This window comes from Sodiomyces alcalophilus (genome assembly GCF_042370955.1).
Source record: "Sodiomyces alcalophilus JCM 7366 unplaced genomic scaffold ACRALscaffold_8, whole genome shotgun sequence".
NCBI lineage: Eukaryota > Fungi > Ascomycota > Sordariomycetes > Glomerellales > Plectosphaerellaceae > Sodiomyces > Sodiomyces alcalophilus.
In genome coordinates, this window is record NW_027263539.1 from 1,316,901 (window position 1) to 1,336,964 (window position 20,064).

General features: G+C 55.3%; 7 protein-coding genes across 7 annotated transcripts; 4 read left to right on the forward strand and 3 right to left on the reverse strand.

Moving 5' to 3' along the window:
* Positions 1 to 1,522: 1,522 nt before the first annotated feature.
* On the reverse strand, positions 1,523 to 2,567 carry ACRALDRAFT_2113171 (uncharacterized protein; the record flags this gene model as incomplete). The annotated part of the gene is made up of 2 exons (XM_071023622.1): positions 1,523 to 1,840; positions 2,019 to 2,567. Coding segments are annotated over 2 exons (867 nt in total), but the record flags the coding sequence as incomplete, so codon positions are not given.
* A 2,078-nt stretch (positions 2,568 to 4,645) lies between these two features.
* ACRALDRAFT_1072579 (uncharacterized protein) lies at positions 4,646 to 5,320 on the forward strand (the record flags this gene model as incomplete). The annotated part of the gene is made up of 1 exon (XM_071017997.1): positions 4,646 to 5,320. The coding sequence occupies one exon, from the start codon at positions 4,646 to 4,648 to the stop codon at positions 5,318 to 5,320; it is 675 nt and encodes a 224-aa protein (XP_070871748.1).
* A 1,143-nt stretch (positions 5,321 to 6,463) lies between these two features.
* ACRALDRAFT_2113155 (uncharacterized protein) lies at positions 6,464 to 9,332 on the reverse strand (the record flags this gene model as incomplete). Its single annotated transcript, XM_071023619.1, has 2 exons — positions 6,464 to 8,821; positions 8,910 to 9,332. 2 exons carry the CDS (start codon positions 9,330 to 9,332, stop codon positions 6,464 to 6,466), a joined length of 2,781 nt encoding a protein of 926 aa, XP_070871749.1.
* Positions 9,333 to 11,655: 2,323 nt separating this feature from the next.
* Positions 11,656 to 12,451, forward strand: ACRALDRAFT_1052518 (uncharacterized protein; the record flags this gene model as incomplete). Its single annotated transcript, XM_071015734.1, has 2 exons — positions 11,656 to 11,736; positions 11,810 to 12,451. 2 exons carry the CDS (start codon positions 11,656 to 11,658, stop codon positions 12,449 to 12,451), a joined length of 723 nt encoding a protein of 240 aa, XP_070871750.1.
* A 428-nt stretch (positions 12,452 to 12,879) lies between these two features.
* ACRALDRAFT_1083358 (uncharacterized protein) lies at positions 12,880 to 14,695 on the forward strand. Its single transcript, XM_071019440.1, has 3 exons — positions 12,880 to 13,249; positions 13,354 to 13,414; positions 13,550 to 14,695. Exons 1-3 carry the CDS (start codon positions 13,166 to 13,168, stop codon positions 14,560 to 14,562), a joined length of 1,158 nt encoding a protein of 385 aa, XP_070871751.1. The 5' UTR covers positions 12,880 to 13,165; the 3' UTR covers positions 14,563 to 14,695.
* A 1,995-nt stretch (positions 14,696 to 16,690) lies between these two features.
* On the forward strand, positions 16,691 to 18,301 carry ACRALDRAFT_2112793 (uncharacterized protein; the record flags this gene model as incomplete). Its single annotated transcript, XM_071023596.1, has 5 exons — positions 16,691 to 16,774; positions 16,843 to 17,025; positions 17,499 to 17,581; positions 17,636 to 18,077; positions 18,164 to 18,301. 5 exons carry the CDS (start codon positions 16,691 to 16,693, stop codon positions 18,299 to 18,301), a joined length of 930 nt encoding a protein of 309 aa, XP_070871752.1.
* Positions 18,302 to 18,817: 516 nt separating this feature from the next.
* ACRALDRAFT_1072583 (mitochondrial 54S ribosomal protein mL67) lies at positions 18,818 to 19,802 on the reverse strand (the record flags this gene model as incomplete). Its single annotated transcript, XM_071017998.1, has 2 exons — positions 18,818 to 19,498; positions 19,599 to 19,802. 2 exons carry the CDS (start codon positions 19,800 to 19,802, stop codon positions 18,818 to 18,820), a joined length of 885 nt encoding a protein of 294 aa, XP_070871753.1.
* Between the last annotated feature and the right edge of the window lie 262 nt (positions 19,803 to 20,064).

Sequence of the window (20,064 nt, forward strand, 5' to 3'; positions counted from 1 at the left end):
TCCGGCGTGTTTCTATAGCTTAGCTAGTTCTTGAATTTGCGTAAGAATAGGAAAAGAACTGGTGTCATAGTTTCTAGTTTTCCTTTCTAGTTTCCGTTCTAGTGTCCCGCTCCCTTGGGACGTCCATATACGTTCAATGGACTGGCTCTTTTGGCGCTTGCCCTGCGGCATGCCAAAGAATCCTGACGAGGGTCTTCGGCCCAACCCTGCGGTGACCCCACTGGATCCCAACCCCAGGAAGCCCGGTCCCTCCACCTTTGGACAGTCGGTCACCGCAATGCCGATAGTCTCTTGACTGTCCGGCTGGGGTATACGGCTTGGTAACACGTGTGGGGCCGGTAATGACTCGCGCAGCATTGTACGAATACACATGAATGGCCGACGACACAAACCCCCCGCTTGGGCATGCAGCATGCGTGGTCCTTGCTGTGCTCTCATGGGCGTAGCCTCGCCCATTTCTCAATCAACACCCCGAGTTGCCCCTCGACACTTTCCACATCAGTATCGTCTTCATCAGAGACCAGCAGTTTTCTGATCTCATCTCGCTGCGGTAGCACAAAGGAGAGGGGCAAGTCTTTCTCGACGGCATCCTGGCCCCAGTCCTCAAAATATACCCGGGCGCTAGGTGGGATGGGCTTACCCAGAGCCCAGGCTAGGGCCTGTACAGCCTGGACCATGCGGCCCATGATCTTCGTGACGCGGGAAGCGAGGCGCATCATCAGGCAGCCCCTCGTGAAGAGATTGTGGGTTACTGGATCGTCGAGGATGGGAATAAGCGGCAGTGTGGCCACGTACATCACGCGGGAAATCTTGGCCTCGACAGGCCATTTTTGAAGGTAGACCTCGGCCAACTCTATATCATTCCGGCAGTGTTCAAGTATAATGTCTCGAACCAGAGTGCCGCGGGAGGTGAAGGGCGTCTCAAAAGGGGTTTCGTAGGGGAGGGTCTGGAGGAGCGCGTAGGCAATTTCGCTCTCGTGCATTCTGGAAAGCGGCAAGGATAAGTTAAAAGGTTACTAGGGGGCACCCTTTTGTCGTTGGAGTGAAGTTTTGGGGCCCTGTCAGAGGCGCAAGGAAGAGGCATACCTGATGAAACACGTCGCAGGTGTGAAGTTGTTCTCGACCCTGAACCTCCCCGGCAGGTCTTCCCGGAAGCGCCTTAATCTCGTATAGAAGACTTTCCTGAGGCGGACATCATAGTCGCTGCCTCGGACGGTTTGCGGAGCAGTTACATGCTGCATGACTTCATTCCACATCTGAGCCAACTCACAGCTGAGTGTGAGGGTGCCGGGAACCAGAGGTATCTTGTCGGATGATTCCTCCAACGGCTGACCCAGGACGTCTACATTGGGAATCGAATTATCGACGGCGGTGGCCCCTTCATAGTCGAACAACCTCGGAACGTGAGGCGGGGGGAGAACAGATGGTTGGTAGTAGTAGAAAGCGGCACAGCTGAGGGACGGCAGCAGGTAAGCGACAAGACTCGAGCAAATGGACCTTGGTGAAAATCAGGCCAACCTAATTAACCAACCAACCTCTCTTGTAGGTAAAGGCCCCATAGGACACGAGAAATTGCGCGTCTCTCCTTGGCGACGCCGGGGTCGTTCTCATTGAGGCCTCGGAATCGTCGTTCCAGCCCTAGGCGATTGAGCATGGCGAAGGCGGCGTAGCGGTATAGCTGCGAAGCTCGATCCCTCCCCAGGCCCGCCTCGACGAAATACAATGCAGCGAGGGCCTGGACGGTCGGAAGGGTGGCGCGGCCCTGTTCTCGGTCAAGCAAGGCCTTTGTCTCTTCGAAGAATCGCTCGGTCAGGTTTTGTCGTGTGATGGAGCCAAATTGCTTGGCACGCGTTACGAAATGCTAATAAAAGGGGAGGAAAGAAAGAAAAGAAGGGAGGCGGACAGGTTAGCAACTATGCCCAGGTCTTATTCGTGACGGGGTGGTTGGTGATTGATTATCAGTCGGGAAAGGGAAGGGGGGAGGGAAGGGGGGAGGGAGGGGGGGAGGTGAGGCGCACACATCTCAAGGCACAGATGGCGTTCACCAAGACGGGAGAGCACCACTTCGCTTTCTGGACGTCTCCGGTAGCCATGTCTTCAAGAAAGACGTCTCGGTCAATGCATGGGAACCAGTAGGCGTCGTCCCATATGAAGAAGCTGGTGATCAACTCGGAGACGAGGCCATCGCCAACGACGTTGGTCCACGGGCGTGCGGAGACCTTGATGGCGCTGTCCATCAGGGCATCGCGGTCGAGTTTGGCCAGTTGGGGATGGCCGGCCCATTCGCTGGTGGTGGGGAATGGGAGCAGGATCTCGGCCTGCCTGACGGCCTGGAGTACCTGGGCGGGTTCGCTGGAGGTCCTGATGCGGTGAAAGATCTCCTGGGCCTCGTCGACGGGCCTGTCGCGTAGTAGATTGAACAGCTCTACGTATTGAGCGTGCTCCAGCTGTAGGGCGCGGTGTTTTCGTTTGAGGGCTTGAGAGGCTGTCTCGTTCACATCGGCTCTGTAGACGCACTCTTCGTCCCTCGCGGCGCAGCGATGGCATAAGGGTCTCGCACCATCACACTAAAGTTCGAGGTGGAAGCGGAGGAGGCAAAAACGGTTAGTTTCTCAGAACGTGCATAAAGTCATCAAAAAATCAACAACAAAATTGGGTGCTTTTTTCTCCCTTGCCTTGGCTTTGCTCCGGCGGCAGTTCTCACAGGCGACGGATATGGCGGTTCGTTTCGGCCTGTTCGAGGTGGCTACAGTCGGGGACATTTCGGGATTCTGTTCCTCCGCACGGCTGGAGCTTCCGCGGTCATCTTTCCCCGTCTGCGATCGATCTGGGAGAAGAGGTAACAGTCTTGATGGCCGTTTCCTATCCATGATGCTTGTTTAATCCGCCGCCCCCGACGGCGCTGAGTGAAAGTGCGCGCACGCGGCCTTTCAACGGGACTATTGCACCGTTGTGCAATGGCGAGTCTTTTTTTTTTTTTTTTTTTTTTTTTTCTGTTTTTCTTCAGTACTGCAGATAGTCAGAGGGTTTTCTTGATGAACGTCAACAGCGTATGGTCGTGCTATTTGATGTCACTCATATGGAATGGGAGAGTGAATGAGAAGCTGCTCAAAGCCAGCGCAACACGACAGGAGGCTGAGCCTGGCTGGCCAAGGCTTTGGACAGAATAGGAAGTCGATGGAAATGCAGGTATGTATGCACCTAGGTAATCTGATTAAGCGAGAAGTGAGGGAGGGATTGGTCGAGTATCACATCGCCTGTGTTCTTCAACGGTACAGCTTCGAGAGAAGTGCAGGTAAACAAAGATGGTTGTTCATTGCTCGGTTTGTTCGATTGGCACCCCGTCGTTGGTTTCTTTCAAATTCCACGTGGCGTTCGCTTTGATTTTTTGTGTCACCTGAAGAACTGGACTTGGTCTCGACCTTTTCTCCCTCTTTTTTTTCTATTTTTTCTTCTTCGGTTGCCCCTGGCCGCCCTGCAGACCCTATAGGGTAGTCTTCGTTGACACCAGTCTCCCGGACACGTTAACCTTCTGGCCTTGATCTGCTTTTCTGTTCCAGCCCTGATAAGCACGAAAGACGAGAAAATAAGGAACATAATTACTGCGTTCAGCGGTAGAATGCAACATGCATGTTTGCCACAGACGTGTGGTGAGAGGTCCGGGCCAAGCCTCTAGGCCCTTTCCGACCAGCCAAATGAATAGCGTATACAGTGCTGGGTCAATCGAACATACTGCGACTCGATTCGAGTCCCAGGCCCAGAGCATGAGGATAGTTGATAATTCACTGCAAGATGGAAGCCAAGAGGAAGAAGAGTGAAGGAGAAAAGAATGAAAATGAAGAGGGCGATACGGACGAGAAGGGAGCTGGTTGTAAGAATAAAAAGTGGGAATAGAATGAAACTGGGATGCTCCTTCCCTTCAAATGCCTAGTGGGCAAAATATTCAACAGGAAGGAGGTGCCTGCAGTACCTGCCTGTATGAAGCTGCTCTGCAGTGTATTGTAGGAAGGTACGACGTATGTATGTATGTAGGTATTCATATGTACCACCCTCTGACTCTGACCCGGGCGGCAGTATGACGTGTGGGAATAGTCTCACCTGCACACCGACTCACCGTTCGCAGGACGGAGTACCAAAACACCTCGCTCCGGCCTCAGAGTAGAAAAGTACAGTACAGCTACCGGTGGATGTAAATGGATCCGACCGTACGCACCTTGTACGAAGTACTGTGTAACCACCGATCTCGTCAACAGCTCAGTCCCTCCTACTTCGTACTCCGTAGCTCTTCACTGACTAAACCTTCTCGACTTCCTACTCCGGAGCTCCATGACGCAAGGATTATGTAGTAAACATCTATAATCACCACTAATGCGATGGTCCCCTGGCCAATGACTTTGCTCTTTGGTATTGACCATGGAGCACATACGAATATGAATATGGCTTGCATCGTGCTTTCCAATCTTGTATCATGGCCCCTCGAGGCAAAGAGAAACCGGACAAGCAAGAACAAATACGTCAGACATATACCGGCAGAACTACACTACCGCATAGGACATTCCCAGTCTCACTCTGTCGTATATGGGCATCATGAAACGGCCCCAGCGAACGAAACAAGTGAAATCGACACCGAATGAGCAATAAGACCATGTCCCTCGTCCACAGCCGTACGGCGATGCAGATGGAAGACCCGACATCTCCAACCGCCGCGACCTCAACCCTCATCGATACAAAGGCGCCTTCACCTCCAGCGACCCGCAGCCGAGGTGGTCAGTCCCGGAAGACAGCGGCATCAGACGCCGCCGCGGCCTCCACTACAGCCGTCGCAAAACCAGCAAGGACATCCGCCAGGAAGCAGAAGGATTCCCATCCCCGCCGTCCGCCCCATCCTCCCCCATCATCATCATCATCAGAATCATCACCATCGTCACCAGCACCATCCGTCGCCGCTTCTTCCCCCCCGGGACAAGATGACAAGAAAGCCCGTCTCCGCCAGCGCAACCGAGAAGCAGCCCGCAAGTGCCGTGTCCGCAAACAGCGCGGCATCGAGGACCTCCAGTCCAACGAAGCCGCCGTAACCGCCGTCCACCAGGCCCTCGCCGCTGAAGCCACCATGCTCCGCAGCGAGGTCCTCATGCTCAAGAACATGGTCCTGCAGCACGGCGGATGCGGGTGCCCTTATATCCAGTCATACATCGAGGGCGCCGCCACCAGACTGCTGACGAGGCCTTCCACCTCTTCCACCGCCTCCTCCGCCTCGTTTACGTCCCCTCCTCCCTCGTTCCACCATGATCCCCAAATCAACCACACGTCTTCCCAGTGAAGAATTTCTTTCAGCACCACCGGCGATGCTCTCCACGAACGGGGACCCAAAGCGTTGGCGTAGCGGGGTAGGCCTGCCGAAGGATTGACCTGCGATATATCCGCCCTGGTGATGTGCTCTGACATATATATATATATATCCAGAAAGGAGAGGGTAAGCGGAAAACCAAGTCGACTCACGAGATTACCTGATACCAGCTTCTGGAGTTTTGGACGCGATTGTTTCCAGTCGAAATAGGGACAGACATTCAGCGGGGAGGGATAGGAAGTGAAAAGTGAAAACCACCCGAGGCATCAATGGGCGCCAGCGGCTGCTCGTTTCACACCCCGGATACTGTCATGAGACAGGAGGACACATATATCAAGGCCCTCCGCAGGCCCAAGGCTAACGGCATGGTGGAATTGCGTGCTCGTACGGGTGGTAGAGAGGGCGAGACGGACAAAAGAGAGTCGCCAGTCCAAGGACTAAGGAGGATTGTCGGTCTCATACGTTGTAATTCAAGGACAACTTTGACAGCGGGAGAGAAGGTTCCCCGCTAAAAACTCTGTACTATATGCCTTCTTTTGTAGGGATCATGAATATCCTATAAGGTCAATTATGTTCTGATTCTCCCTCTCGCTTAGCCCATATCACGCGACGGGATGAAAGCATGGAGGAAGGCAGCATGATCATCATGTCATCAGCATGCTCAATTCGTCGTCGTCTTTCGTGTTGCCTCTGCGTCTCTTCCCCGTCCCGTGTACGTGTCGGCGTGCGCCAGATAACCTGCCAGGTTACCGTTCACCGTTCACCGTTTTAGATTTTCTAAAAACATAAAGTGTCGTAAGGAGACTATACTCCTTACCGCGTCCTTCCCCAAGCCATCCGAGATTCAGTCCCATGTTTGCACTCCCCGTCTTTCGCCGAGCCCGACCAGTGTATCTCCTAAACAATAGACGTAAAGGCGACTGGAAAATCCAAGAGAGAAGAGTAAGAACCAAGAAAAGCATGAAAAAAAGACATGTCTCATTTCCCATAATGCGGTATAATCATCGCGTCCCGCCCAGCGGCCACGCAGATGCATCAGAAGAAGAAAAGGATCCCGTCTTCATAGATGGGGCGCCGAGGAAGAATGCCCGGTCTCAAGGGGGCCCTTTCCGTGACTCAAGTGATGGGCGTCAGGAAGGGGCTCAGCATGAGCTCGTCGGCGCTCGGCCGGAGGTTATGATCAATCTCAAACGTCTGGGACAGGAACGTCTGGGCCTCCGGGCTGGCGTGGTCGGGAATGGTGGGCGCGGCCTTGGCGCCGCCAATCTTGAAGATGGCCTGGAGCTGCGTGCAGTCCGGGAAAGGGTGCGTGCCCGTCATCATCTCGACGACCAGGCAGCCGAGGGACCAAATGTCGGCCTTGCGGGTATACGAGGTCTGCTTGACCACCTCGGGCGCCATCCAGAAGACGGAGCCCTGCAGCGACGGGCGGTGCTTGTTGTTATTCGCGCCGCCCAGGAGGTTGGAGGCCTCGAGTTTCTTGGAGATGCCAAAGTCGGAGATCTTGATGGTCCCCTTGTTGTCGACGAGGATGTTGGCGCCCTTGATGTCCCGGTGGATGATGTCCCGGTCGTGCAGGTACGACAGGCCCGTGAGGATCTGGCGGACAAAGCTGCGGACCAGCGGCTCGGGCAGCGCGCCGTACGAGTTGAGCATGGTCTGCACCGAGCCGCCGGGAACATACTCGAGGAAAATGTTGAGAAAGTCGGACGAGGAGCTGCAGCCGAGATACTGCACAATGTTGGGGTGCCGGAGGTCGCGAAGCAGGCTGATCTCGCGCTTCAGGGCGTCGATCATGCTCTTTTTCCGCGAATCGCTCTGGCTGTTCGCCCCGGGCGACAGCGTCTCCACCTGCTTCACGGCAAGCAGCTCGCCCGTCACGGCGTGGAGGGCGAGGTAGACGCAGCCGAACGAACCCTGTCCAATCATGGCGCCCTTCATCCACTTGTCCTCGGACCACGACTCGCCGGCGAGGAAGCTCTGGAGCTCTTCATCGGCGTCTTCGCCGTCCTCGTTGAGCGCCTGGGTCAGCTGCTCGATGGAACCGGAGCCGGTCGATTCGCCATCAAAGAAGCTCTTCCTCGAAATGTTGCCGTCGGGGTCGGTGATGCTGACGGGCGCGATATCCGAGTTGCTGTCGGCGAAGGACACGTACGATTTACGGTTCGGTTCCACGGGCGACTCTTCCTGGAGGGTATCGAGTACGGACGACGTGACCGAGTCACGGTAGGCGTGTGTGTGCCGGACTGCCTGGCGTGCCGACTGTCCCACCGGCTTGGCCGCTTGCGCCGAGGCAGTCAGCCAGGTGTCTGCAATGGTCGGGATGGGCGGCGCGTCGGCAATGCTCGAGGCGAAGCTAAGGTTGCTCGCAACACTCAAGCGACTGTTGACTTTGCTCAGGCGGGTGGACCTTCTCATGGATAGGCGCGCCGTCCGGTCGATGTCTTCTCTCGGATGGTCGGGGAAGTAGGACGTGAGATCCGAGGTAATGAGCTCGCTAGGAGGCCGCAGGCCACCAAACGGTCGGAGAGTGCCCTTGTTTCTCCGCTGGGGCGGCCGCTGAGTGTCGGTGGCGGCAGGGCGTTCCAGGTCCTTGGCTGCATTGATCACGTTTCGCTCGCGATCATGGTAGGAAATCGGGGACAGGGGATGCTGGAGTCCGTCGTTCCATCGTTCGCCCAGCAACTTCTGGACCTTCAGTTGGCTGCGTTTGTCCACGGACTCGAGGGCGCGAGCGTGCTTCTGCTGGGCCTCCTCAATGGCAATGCCGGCGGCACGTTCAACTTCGGCCTGGCCGGGCTCGCCCGCGGGGACGCGTCGCAGGATGAGGCGGTTCCGCTCGGGCCGCTTCTGGTCCTTGATGATGCGCCACAGCTCCGTGTCTCCCAAGCGACGGCATTGGCTCGGGTCCGGGTCGACGCCATCCAACACCCAAAAACAGTAGTTCCTCTCGTGGTCCTCGCGGAGAGCGAACTTGCGCAGGGTGACCCTCATGACCTCCTCGCAAGTGTTGCAGCCGGCAATCTTGACAACCTTGGTGACACCCCCGGTAGAAATGACGCGGATGACATCTTGGTTCTGTGGTAAGCCAGCCATCAGTGAGCCATCCATACTGGAGTTGTTCCTGGTATGGGATGTTACCAATCGGCCGGACTGGGCAAGCTCGGAAGGGGACCTCGAGGTATTGGGGGCAGCGTTGCTCATGTAGCTGGGGTTCTGGCCGTATCGGGTGCGCGTCTGCCTCAGGTCGGAGGCGGGGATCGGGGAGCTGGGGCGGGAGGGGGCCTTGGATGTGTCAGGGGCAACCATGGTGTCAATTTGCCTCGAATATCGTCTGTTGGCGAGAGGAGTCGGCATTCCTCGACCCCCCGATGTGGGAGCGGAAATGGTTGTGGTGGCGGATAGGGGGCCGCGTGGTGAATAATTACTATTAGTTGAAGGGGTGAACTGAACATCGAGTGCGCCGAAGGAGTCCTGCGAAAATGTCCCTTGTTAGACTGGCTGGCCGAGTGCAGATGGCTACTGATGGAATAACACCAGACATAACACCAGGGGGACATACCCTATTCCTCTTCTTCTGGTTCGCGTACGCCTTTGTCCTGAGCTTCTTGATGCCGAGAAACAGGCGTACGCGGTCTCCGACTTTTTCGACGCCCATTTCCTTGAGGACGTCCTTGTCCAGTTCGAGCAGATTTTCGCCGTTGATATGGTTCTTGCGAAATAGCTTCTCATATTCGCCGCATTTGACGCTGCGAAGATAGTCGCAGACGCGGTTCTCGTCCCAGTTCTTGACAGCGTCAGAGTTGGGGTCGTCATCGTCGTCGTCGAATTCAGATTCGGTCGGGCTAGCAAAGGAGGTGATGTTGTGGGCGGCAGGCGTTCTGCGGGACATGGAGACGGAAGCAGGGTTGACGCTGGAGATCATATTGGAGCCGTTGCCGCCCAGCGTAGCCGGGAAAGCCGTCTTTGGAGCTAGCATGGCCATTTTGTCGGGCTGTGATGATTGTTGCGTGGATAAAAATGGCGACGAGAATCCACGAGGTGGTGGTGGTTATCGACGGGTCTCGGCGAGAATGAGGAATGTTGAGGAGGTCGGAGGTTCAAATCGGTTTCTCTTGAACTTCGCCTCACGGAGCATAGCCCGCAAGGTAAAGTAGGGAAGATCCAACCCGGGAAATCGAGCAGACGGATAGCTCAAAACAGAGAAATGGATAGGAACAAGACGCGAAAGCCTGGAAGGCAAACGGAAACCTGGGAAGGGGGAAAAGGGGGGACCCGGCGTAGGGAAATGGCGAGGATATTGACGATGATCCCTAAGGAGGAGAGTTGGTCCAAGAAGAGAAAGAATAAGGGTCAAGGGGCGGAGGTTGGAAAAAGGAAAAGAAAGAAAGAAAGGAAATAGGTCAAGTCCCTCGGAGTGTGTGGTCGCTTGCCTCCGTTGAGCTGCTTGGAGGACGATGATGGGCAACAACGTAAGACGAGGGGAGTCTTCAGGAGGAAGGAGCCCCAAATCCACATCCAATCCTATGGAGGTTCCACTGTTCCATCACCCCCAAAGGGGCATCTCAGGCTCACCTACCCTAACGCTGTGTCTAGTCGCTGATTAGGTAGGTACCGTAGTTACCTTTTCAGGTACTAGTACTTCTCGAGCCTGCCAGCCGATCTCGCCTCTATTGGGGTACAGTGATTGGCCCCCGTTTACTTGTTCCTGAGGTCATTCCTAGCCCGTGGGTATACTTCGTACAGGGCGCCCCTTGTCCGACGCGCGCTTTCTTCCGCATGAAACGACCACGGCAGCGCGTCAACATGTCGGTCGTCCGAAGATGCCACGGAATGGCATTGATATTCATTTCCGTTCCCGTATCAAGTTGAAGAAGGACAGGTCTTTTCTTTACCGCGCCATAGCACTGCATGGGCGTGATGAATAAGAATAATAGAAAAGAAACCAGTCTTTCAACCTTTGGAGATAAAAATACCAAATGTTACGAATCTGCAGCACAAAGACAGCGAAACGGGCCCATGCGGATACAACTCACCGCCTCCACCTCGAGGAAGAGAGCTCGCCTGGGTCGGCATAAGGATACAGCATGTCAGGAGACCCTTAATCACGAGAGCACCATGGTCCTGCCTCGCAGTGATGAATACGGTATATGTATGTATATTGTCAAATTGTCGATACATCATTCATCTCGGAGCACTTCCGTTCCTTCCATCACCAATTCGGTGGACAATACGATACATCGGCGCAAAAGCCATGGTGATGCCAGGACATGCAACTCATTGGCCCGAGTCGACGATTGGTCCATCGGCCATTTCGTCCATCCTTTCGGCGTTCAAATCGGTGTCTAAGAACGATGAAGACTGTACTTCTGTACTTCCAATAGGTAGCCCGCAAGCAGGTAGGTACAGTACATTGGCGGTGATGGAGTCGAGGCTTGGCGCACGATATGAAACTCTTCGCGTTGCATGTTTCACGATTCATCCCTGCGGCCGCCGTTCCATGTATTTTAGTTCTTCGTCTATATTCGTATTTTCCACCACCCATAATCAGACCGTCACCCGTCACCGTAATCATAATCATGATCGTCTTACCTGACATCAGTCTGCGATTCGTCTCATGCGTGGTGTTGATTAGTATCCGTACTGTGGAATGTTAGCTGCTTTTCTAGTGGTTTCAGTCAAGACTCCAGAGGACATTCTCCCGCATCTATTCGGCCATCCTCTCTCGGCGACATTGATTCGCTTTTATATGGAGGCCGACTAATTAATACTCGGTTGGCCCAGGGACGGCGTGGCCTCCGGGCTGCCGATGGACATATTATCTACCATCTACAACCTGCCATGAGGATCGTCGGCTGGCATTGTCAGCTCTCCTTGTCATCTTAACAAGTGCTGAGCCTACACGACTTGACCAGGTCCCTTGCCGAGACTCTCGGAACTTACTTAGTATTTCGACGCATGTGACCCGAGAGGTACAGATGGTTGTACGTCGCATTTGATCGCCAAAGAGCCGCATTGTGACAACGCTGTCAAAAGTCGCCCCCTGCGTGACGGAATATTCAACTCGGCGCACGCTGTCCAGCGCTGAATACCGGGGAGATGCACGGAAATGAATTCACGGCTGACCAAGTTGGGGTTGAGAGCCATATGTTTGGCCGGCTGACTCACGCAGAGTAAGCAGGACGTCAAGAAGACCACCAGTTCGCCCGCCTAGGACAGCGAGATAAGAAGCAGGTTTCCCATTGATTGCCTTCAGTCACTCCTCGCGGCTTCATAACGTAGACCACCGAAGTCTGTATTCATTTGCCATGACCCTGCAACAAGAGTTCAACTTTTGTTTCCCTTTGCGCGAGCTCGCCAATGACAGGGTCAAGTTGACTCCTTTCCAGGTACGCTTGTTTACTTGCAATTGATTCTCCTCTCCCCGACAGTACTGACTATAGTCGGGTGCAAATCGCAAAGGCGAATCGCCATGCCGCGAAATTCTTCGCCGTGGCGTCTCAGCACCCCGAGCTGTACGCATACGGGGCATCGGGACCGTACGACAGCGAGGCGCACTACGTCTCCGCCTTCCTCAAAGGGACGTCCCTCAAGGACCCGGGAATGGCGACGTTCGCCGTCATCGACAAGACGCGTCCCCCGTCGGCCGAGGACGACGAAGGCGAGCTGGCGGGGACCATGTCATACATGGCTAGCTCGGCCGCCTGGCTCGGCACCGAGATCGGGCACGTCTTGATCCTCCCGCCGTACCAGCGCACGCATGTGGCGACCAACGCGGTCGGCCTCATGATGCAGTACGCGCTCGAACCCGAGGCAAAAGGGGGCCTGGGGCTGCGTAGAGTACAATGGCGAGCGCACGCGAAGAATGCCGCCTCCATCAGGCTGGCGGAGCGGATGGGGTTCCGGAAGGAAGGCATCATGCTGTGGCACGTGCGGTTCGAGAAGGGCAGGCTCAGGTTCAAGGTGGGCAATGATAAGCCGCTCCCGCCGGGCAGCGACCCGGACGACCTCTGGCGCGACACGATCGTCCTTAGTCACTGCTGGGACACATGGGAGGATGGGGGTCGGGCGGTAGTCGAAGCGGCCATGAACCGGACCGGGTAGATGATAGGAAAGTCGATGATTGATGAGCGTGAGGCGGTTCCTTGTACTTGGCAGGAGCAGGTCAGACACAACGTCTTTTCACGACGCGAGATCAAGTAATCGGACCATTTCGGGATGTGACTACGTGATCCCACACAAACAGGGGCATCTCTATTCGTTTCTTCCAGGTTATATCGCTGTACATATTATCTTGATTATCATAGTGATTCATCAGCAAACCTCCGCAAGTGTTGTATGTCAAGTGATGCCATTTGTAGATTGATGACATTGGATATTGACCGTTCGTTGATCCACTGCTCCCGTCAGTCCCGCGGGGTATGGTCATGGGACAGGGGAGAAAAATCTCTCAAGCCGATAAGGGTTCCAAAATCAGACACTGCTGCTAATTCCCGATTGGTCCTGTTAGTAATAAATCATCAAACTCACCACAACCACAACCATAACCACCACACACATCTCGGCCAAGCTAACAAAGTCGAGGCCTCATCAGCAACACATTCGGACCTCGCCTCGTATTCATAGATTGCGCTCATCTCTATCCTTCACCTCGGCCTTGTCGTCCCACGGTACACCGAGCGCCACCAAGTGTGAAAACCCGCCAGGTGGGTTCTCAGGGACCCCGACCTAGAAGTACGGTACCTAGGATTCGACCAATTGTCGACGCATCTGAGACGGCGGAGAAGATATCATTCAAGGCGAAATATCGGCGGCAGGATGACGGCAACGGGGGGACAGGAGGAAGCTAAGCTTAGGCCGTTGGTCGGGTTCCTGGGTCCCAAAGCTTCATATTCTCACCAGGTTTGTACCTCATTCACCCCGCATTGTACTGGGATCATGTTTTCCACTTGACACCCCGCCTGGCGAACGTGTCGGCGTGTTTCTGACATTCTTCTCTTTCTTAGGCAACGCTTCAATCCTTTCCTGAGGAGCAATGGGACTTGACCCCATTAGTGACTATTCCTGGTGAGTAGTAGTCCGCAGGCTGACCAGCAAGATGCACTGTTTTCTTCTTCGGCCACATGTTTCCAGTGCCTTGCCCCGAGGATCTGCCCCCCTTTTCATCGATACCCTTCGCTAACATACGTTGTCACCCTTTAGATATCTTCGCCGCAGTCCAAGCAGGTGATGTGGCCTACGGGGTAATTCCATTCGAAAACTCCACCAATGGCTCCGTAGTCTTCAGCCTCGACTGTTTCTCGGACCGCGACGGGCTATATCCCGACATCGCGGTCTGCGCGGAGATTTACCTGGACGTCCATCACTACCTGGTCGGTCGGCTTCCCCCTTCGTCCGCGTCGATTGCTGCTTCCACCGGCGTCGTCCCCGCCACCGGCTTTGTCCCGTCCTATCCGGCGGAGGACAATGCCGGGTCGGGAACCCGCACGCCCACCGTATCGGAACCTCACCCGCCGACGCCCCGCGCCCGCCCGCGCGCCGATCTCTCGCACATCCGCCGCCTCTACTCCCACCCGCAGGCCTGGGGCCAGTGCACGGCTTTCCTGTCGACCTACCTCAAGGGCGTCGAGGCCGTGGACGTCACCTCGACCAGCCGCGCCGCCGAGCTCGTGGCCGCAGACCCGACGGGCACCAGCGCCGCCGTCTCCAGTGCCGTGGCTGCCCAGCTCCACGGCATCGACGTCCTGGCCGAGTGCATCGAGGATCGTCCCGACAACACCACCCGCTTCTTTGTCCTGCGCAACGAGTCCCTTGCCTCGTCCACCTCCTCTCCCGGTGGTGTGGTCGGTCGCAATGGCCCCATGCCACGACGGGAAGTACCAGCAGGGCCCGGATCTCACCCCTCCACAACGGGCGATGGCGACGGCGGGAGGACGAAATCCCTAGTCTCCTTCACGGTACCCCACGAGGCGCCGGGCGCGCTGGCCGACGTGCTGGGTTGTTTCCGTCGGTTCGAGCTCAATCTGACCAGCATCAACAGTCGGCCCAGCCTGGTCAAGCCGTTCCAGTACGTCTTCTTCGTCGAGTTCCGGGGCCACAAGTTCCGGGATCCGGAAGGGCGGGTCAAGGGCGTTCTGGAGGCTGTGGGAAAGGTGGCTGAGACGTGGAGGTGGCTGGGGAGCTGGGACGACCAGCGGGCCGTGGGGCTTAGCTAGGTAGCTAGGAATACCCGCGTCTCCTCTCCCCCATCTTTCTCCCTCGGATTTCCGCGGTTGCTTCCTCTGCTGCCGACTGAAACTGCGAGTTGCTTCCAGAAGGTATAAGGGAAGAAACGTCCCTGACTATGACGTGCCTATTAGGGCCCACAAGAGTTGATGTCTGTTACAATGGGTCATCGTCACCGCGGCCTACCCCCTTCCTGGCTAAGGTTACTTACCTGTCCTGTGGCGGGCGAGTGGTCACCTAATGTATCCGTCAGTCGAAGCTTGTCTACCACCTCTATCTCTTTGGGGTAGATGCTACACTGATCCTGTCGCCGCTAGGTAGGCTGAGGCTTGCTCTCTCACGCGGCGGGAACCTCGGTTCATTCCATTGCCACTGATTACCTTGCGCAGGCGAAACGTGGGCTGCAGGCATCCAAACAACAAACCACAGACCAGGATGCAAGACATGTGCAAGTCCGGTAACACCTGTCGTCCGGGGAAAAGGCGTGTATCATGACCACGGCTTGGGTGCATGATCCGTCCTGCTTCTTGGGTAACGGGGAATATGCGGATTTTTATTCTACCGCCCCCCTCTGAACGCCGGGGTTTTCTTCGTCCCTTGCTCGCAAAAGAACTCGCCATTGAGCCTGGGCCAAAGTTAGAGGCTACTGAACGTTTTCTTGGGGCCAGGACGATAGACCATATCGAATTCGTCCTTCTCACTTCCCAGTCTATGCCTTCAAACATCTGGAGGCATCCCGTCCGTCTCTTGTCTTGCCCTCTTCATCCCCTTTTCCAGTACGTCTTGGTCTTGATGGCCTGCCATACCATCCCCGCGGCTCGAAAAGTGGACACGCGCATACCTCAGCACACGACACCCATCCGAGACCCCAGGGTCCAATGTCTGTCCTTTTTCTTCACGTGTAATCTCATCTCTGCACTGGGCCCCCACCCACCGTTCTCATTCCTGCTGAAAATCACTCCCGCCCATGTACCTGTCGCGGACCATGTACCTCTGCTAGACGGCTGTAGACTTCCACTTGACAGCCGCACAAGTATATCCGCAGGTACCAAACTCGCCCCAGAGTTTTGAAACCATAAGCCGCTCGAGAGGGGAAAGCGGCCCTTGACCCCCAAGTATCCTCGCCCAGCATTGTTAGTGTCCCCGGCGTGGAACCTTGCAGCGTCTCACTTTCCTCCAGCCAAGCAATCGGGTGGGAACTATGACGTTTCAATCGGCAAGTTACGGGGCTTAGTACAGCGGATGACGGGCGTTGGTACAGGTACCGAAAACCGGGCCGACACCTCTTTAAATAACCTGTTTTTACATCATGCAAGGTGAGCTGCGATTATTCCCAACGCGGCATACCCGCTGCCCACCGATTATAGCAGTATCCGGTTGAGGCTTACGTTGTACGACGTACGGCGGTACCTCCACAAGTCTCTCGGTAGCTTGGTCGTCAATTGTACCGGGCTATTCTGGCCGTACTTGAAAGGTACCGATCACACCGGCAATACTCCAGAGTACATCACAGTCTGGGAGAACCATGTACCTTCATGTCCGCTCCTCAAGCTTTCGTTGGTTGCGGTCTCCGTGTGGATAGGATAGGAAGATATCAGTGGCCGGATGTTGGGACGGACTTGCTTGGTTATGGAGTAGTTGCGGGGGGCCACAAGCAAAAGAGGTTGAACTAGTGCGAGCTGAGCGGAGCGACACAAATGCGCTGCGTGGGTTGAGTTGAAGAGGTTCGCAGAGCTCGATTGGATGGGGATGACAACCTGGACGGAACCCAAGAGGTTTATATAGGACATCCCTCGACTCTTGAGTCCTGTCCATCTCGTCCATCCCGTGCTTGGTTCTCCCATCAACGTTTATCTCCGGTCTTAGGATCATCCTGTCTTCTCGTACCAGTTGTTGAAGCTCTTTGATATCTCAACGGGGAGCTACATCATCATTGTTTTTTGACAAGCTTCCGACTAAGCTCTAACTGCAGATCTACGAGCTGCTTCGAAACCGAATACCCTTGTTTCTTCATTCTCCTCTCCACCAGGCCTTATCACGCCATCGTCTAAGTTCCCGTTACGATTCCCCCCCTTACCCGATCGTGTCCTACCCGACCCCCCTTCCCCATCCGAAACCATGGCGATTGGATCCACGTCCGGCAATAAGAAGCCTATCTTCTGCGCCACCCATCCCAGGGCATGCTCTACGGCATTCGAGAGGGTGAGTCCATCGTCAAGCCATCCCGTCATGCGGCGCGTTGCGATCCGGCCAGCTAACATTACACACAGGTCTTCATGACGCGCCGGGATGAGCTGGCCTCTGCGCATGAACCGTTTGGCGACTCTTATTACTACGGCCCGGAGCGTGTCAGCCCTCGTTATGACAATGATCCCAGAATAAGGGAAAAGACGGGTTTTGGCAATGCCACTTATGCTGATATCCTAAAGTCCATCGAGGATGCCAGCGAAGGGGTATGTCTGCATTTGTTTCTCTCCTGTCCCTCTTCGTCACCTTTCGCTTTATTTACTCTTCCCTGTCATTCTTCTCTTCTTTTCTTATTTCCCTTCTTCTTCTTTTCTTTTTCATTTTCGTCGTCTTATCTTCCTTGTTACACCTTGCTGCCATTTCCGTTTTCACCATTATGATGTATCCGTCTTGTGACTTTGGTACCTTTGGTACATGGTGGTCTCACCAATCGACGACGAGAGCTTCGTTTCTTGAGCTTCGATTCGTCCGTCGCCAGCGAGCGCCGACCGACAACACCACATGCACCCTTTTAAAGAGCTTCACACAACCATCTAGTATCATATTAAGTCACTATCCACATCGATACAATGCTGCTGTCTAGCCCTATCAATTCATGCGCTCAGCATTCGATTTGTTCTGTTTTCTGGTCGCCTCCTTGAGCTCTGGCTCTATGCACCACGGCTTACAAAGCTTCTAGGGTTCCAAGCGTGTCTTTATCAAAGACATGGCCTACTACCTCTTCCCGCTCGATGGTCAACCTCCCAGAATCGTCCCCTCGCTGTCGGCTTACTCTGCCAACAATCGTAACGGATCCAATGGTGACTCCGATTCGAGCCTGGCAGAGCCCAACAATCCCACGATTATCCCCATCGACATCCTCCGGCGCTTCCAGTTCACTTTTCTCATCCGGCACCCCCGCCGCTCCATCCCGTCCTACTACCGCTGCTGTGTCCCCCCGCTTCAAGAAGTGACGGGCTACATCTTCGACCCCAAAGAGGCCGGCTACTCCGAGCTCCGCCGCCTCCTGGATTTCCTCATCCGCGAGGGCCTGGTCGACCGCTCCAACGTCGTCGCCATAGATGCCGATGACCTGCTCGACCGCCCCGAGCCTGTCGTCCGGGCCTACTGTGAACGCGTCGGGCTCGAGTTTACCGATTCGATGCTCAATTGGTCCGAAGAGGACACCGCCTTTGCGGTGGAGCAGTTCGCCAAGTGGGAGGGATTCCACAACGACGCCCTGTCGAGTTCCAGCTTGAAGCCTCGGTCGCACGCTGCCGTAAGTGTCCCTACTCTCCACTCTGATTCCCGTGACTTTTTCCTCCCGCGTAGCTTGTGTAAATCTGACATTTTCTATCGTCTAAGAAAACAAAAACAAGAGAGGATGAGGACAAGGAGTGGACGGAGAAGTTTGGCGAGGAGGGCGCAAAGATCATTCGCGATACCGTCGATGCGAACGTTGAGGATTACGAATATCTGAAAACGTTCACCCTTCAGGTATAGATTGGCGTTTTATGGTTGTTATGGTTTCATTTATGCCGTTGCGTTGCCTCTTCTTTGGGGCTTGCGTTTCCATGATCAGTACCCAGTTCAGATGGAGAAACATCTGAATGTTTCAGGAGCATAATGGTTGTATTGAAGGGCGATGTTTGAGAGGGGTAGTAAACGACTCGACAAGAGGAATGGCGTTCATGATTCTCAACCTGAGCAATCGCCGGTAATGAATTCTGCGTAGATATATCATGGGTACGAGTACAGCTTATTTTACACTGAGAAACCAGAACCAGCAGCTGGATAGCCGCAATGGTACGATCATCTACACTACATGGTGATAACACAGTCCGCAGCTCAATAGGAGCCATATGGAAAGGAAGAGCCCGGCTGAGCGTATGCCTCGAGCGTCTGCTCTGTCATCCCGAGAATACATCGGTCCCTTCATCCCACATCTAGACAGCCTTTCCCTCGTCCCCGTTCATCCGCGTGTGTTTTTTGCTTTCCGTTGCTCTGTTTTGTGTCGAATCAAGCGCTGGAGAGCTCCGCACGGATGGTGTCCGGTTCTGACGCGTTTTCTCCATTCTCTCGGGCCTCCTCGAATATTTCGTGAGTGACGTTGTCGCTCCACTTCTCCGCGTAGTTCCGGTCGTGGATGTCCATCCAGTACACTGTGGCCTTGATGAGCTCGCGGTCCGGGTCGTCCTCGCGCGGCGCGGTCGGAGACCACCTTTTCCCACGCAGCTCAACGGCGCGGCTGTCGCTGTTGCTGCCGCTGGCCTCGGCCACTTCTCCCTCCTGCTGATTCTCCGGCTCCTCCTTTGCCAGTTCTTCCAGCATCGCCCGTTCCGCGGGGCTGATCCATAATCTGCTGCCGCGGCCGGAACCCGCCAGCACGGCAGCCATGTCGGCGATGGCGTTGGCGCGCTGGTTGTGGATGGCGTAGCCGCGCTCGATACGCGTACGGGTATTCTTGCGCGTCAACTCCCCCGTTGTCACGTTCCGCGTGTTCTTGTAAAGCACACTGTCGTCCCATTCCAGCTCGTGCCGTCTTCGGAACTCCCGCAGCTTCTGGAACGCCGATTGCCCTGCCACGCCGGCGCCCACGGGGAACTGGATCATCGCCATGGGTCGCCAGACGTCCTTGCGCAGTTTGGCGGGTTTGGACTTCTTCGCAATGAATGGGAGCTGTTGTAGGGCATGGTTGGACTGAACGCGTTGCGCCGAGAGAAATTAGTCAATTGAGCTGCCATGGGCACAACGGAGCAGGGAGAGGGAGAGAGGGTTAGAGGGTCGGTAAAAGGCGTACATCGAGGACTTTGGTGTGCGAGTAGACAATCTGCTTCAGGAGTACGTGGTTCCACACCCAGATCTGCTCGCCCCAGCCTGGTGGGAAGTGTGTTAGTTCAGGATGCGGCGTCCTTTTCCGCGGCAAGGTATGGCCGTGTCGTACGGTCGTCCTTGAGACGCCGACTGATAATTGTGAGAACCTGAAGATGGGTATCGAGTTCATGGCTGCGGTTGTGCGGAAACCCCCCTTTCAGATCGGATTCTATCAGAGGCTCATCAAGCTCCTCTACACGAAAAAAATCGCCCCCAAAGCTCCTCGGCCTGACCCAAAGCGTGGCTTGTGAGACTGTGGCTGGTGAATCATGTGACCTTTTCAGTCATTGCCTTTCTTTGGTAAAGTAATTCTTAGGTAATTCCTAGGCGCCTTATCAGACACGAGAGATAAGATAAGGCTGTTGGGAAATAGAGTTCGAGTGACGTCGAGC

What these genes read in the sequence shown, in the direction of transcription:
- ACRALDRAFT_1083358 (XM_071019440.1), top strand. Translation starts at nt 13,166, where the DNA reads ATGACGGCAACGGGGGGACAGGAGGAAGCTAAGCTTAGGCCGTTGGTC. An exon ending in AAGCTTCATATTCTCACCAG is followed by an intron (nt 13,250 to 13,353) that starts GTTTGTACCTCA and finishes TCTCTTTCTTAG; the next exon opens with GCAACGCTTCAATCCTTTCC. An exon ending in CCCATTAGTGACTATTCCTG is followed by an intron (nt 13,415 to 13,549) that starts GTGAGTAGTAGT and finishes GTCACCCTTTAG; the next exon opens with ATATCTTCGCCGCAGTCCAA.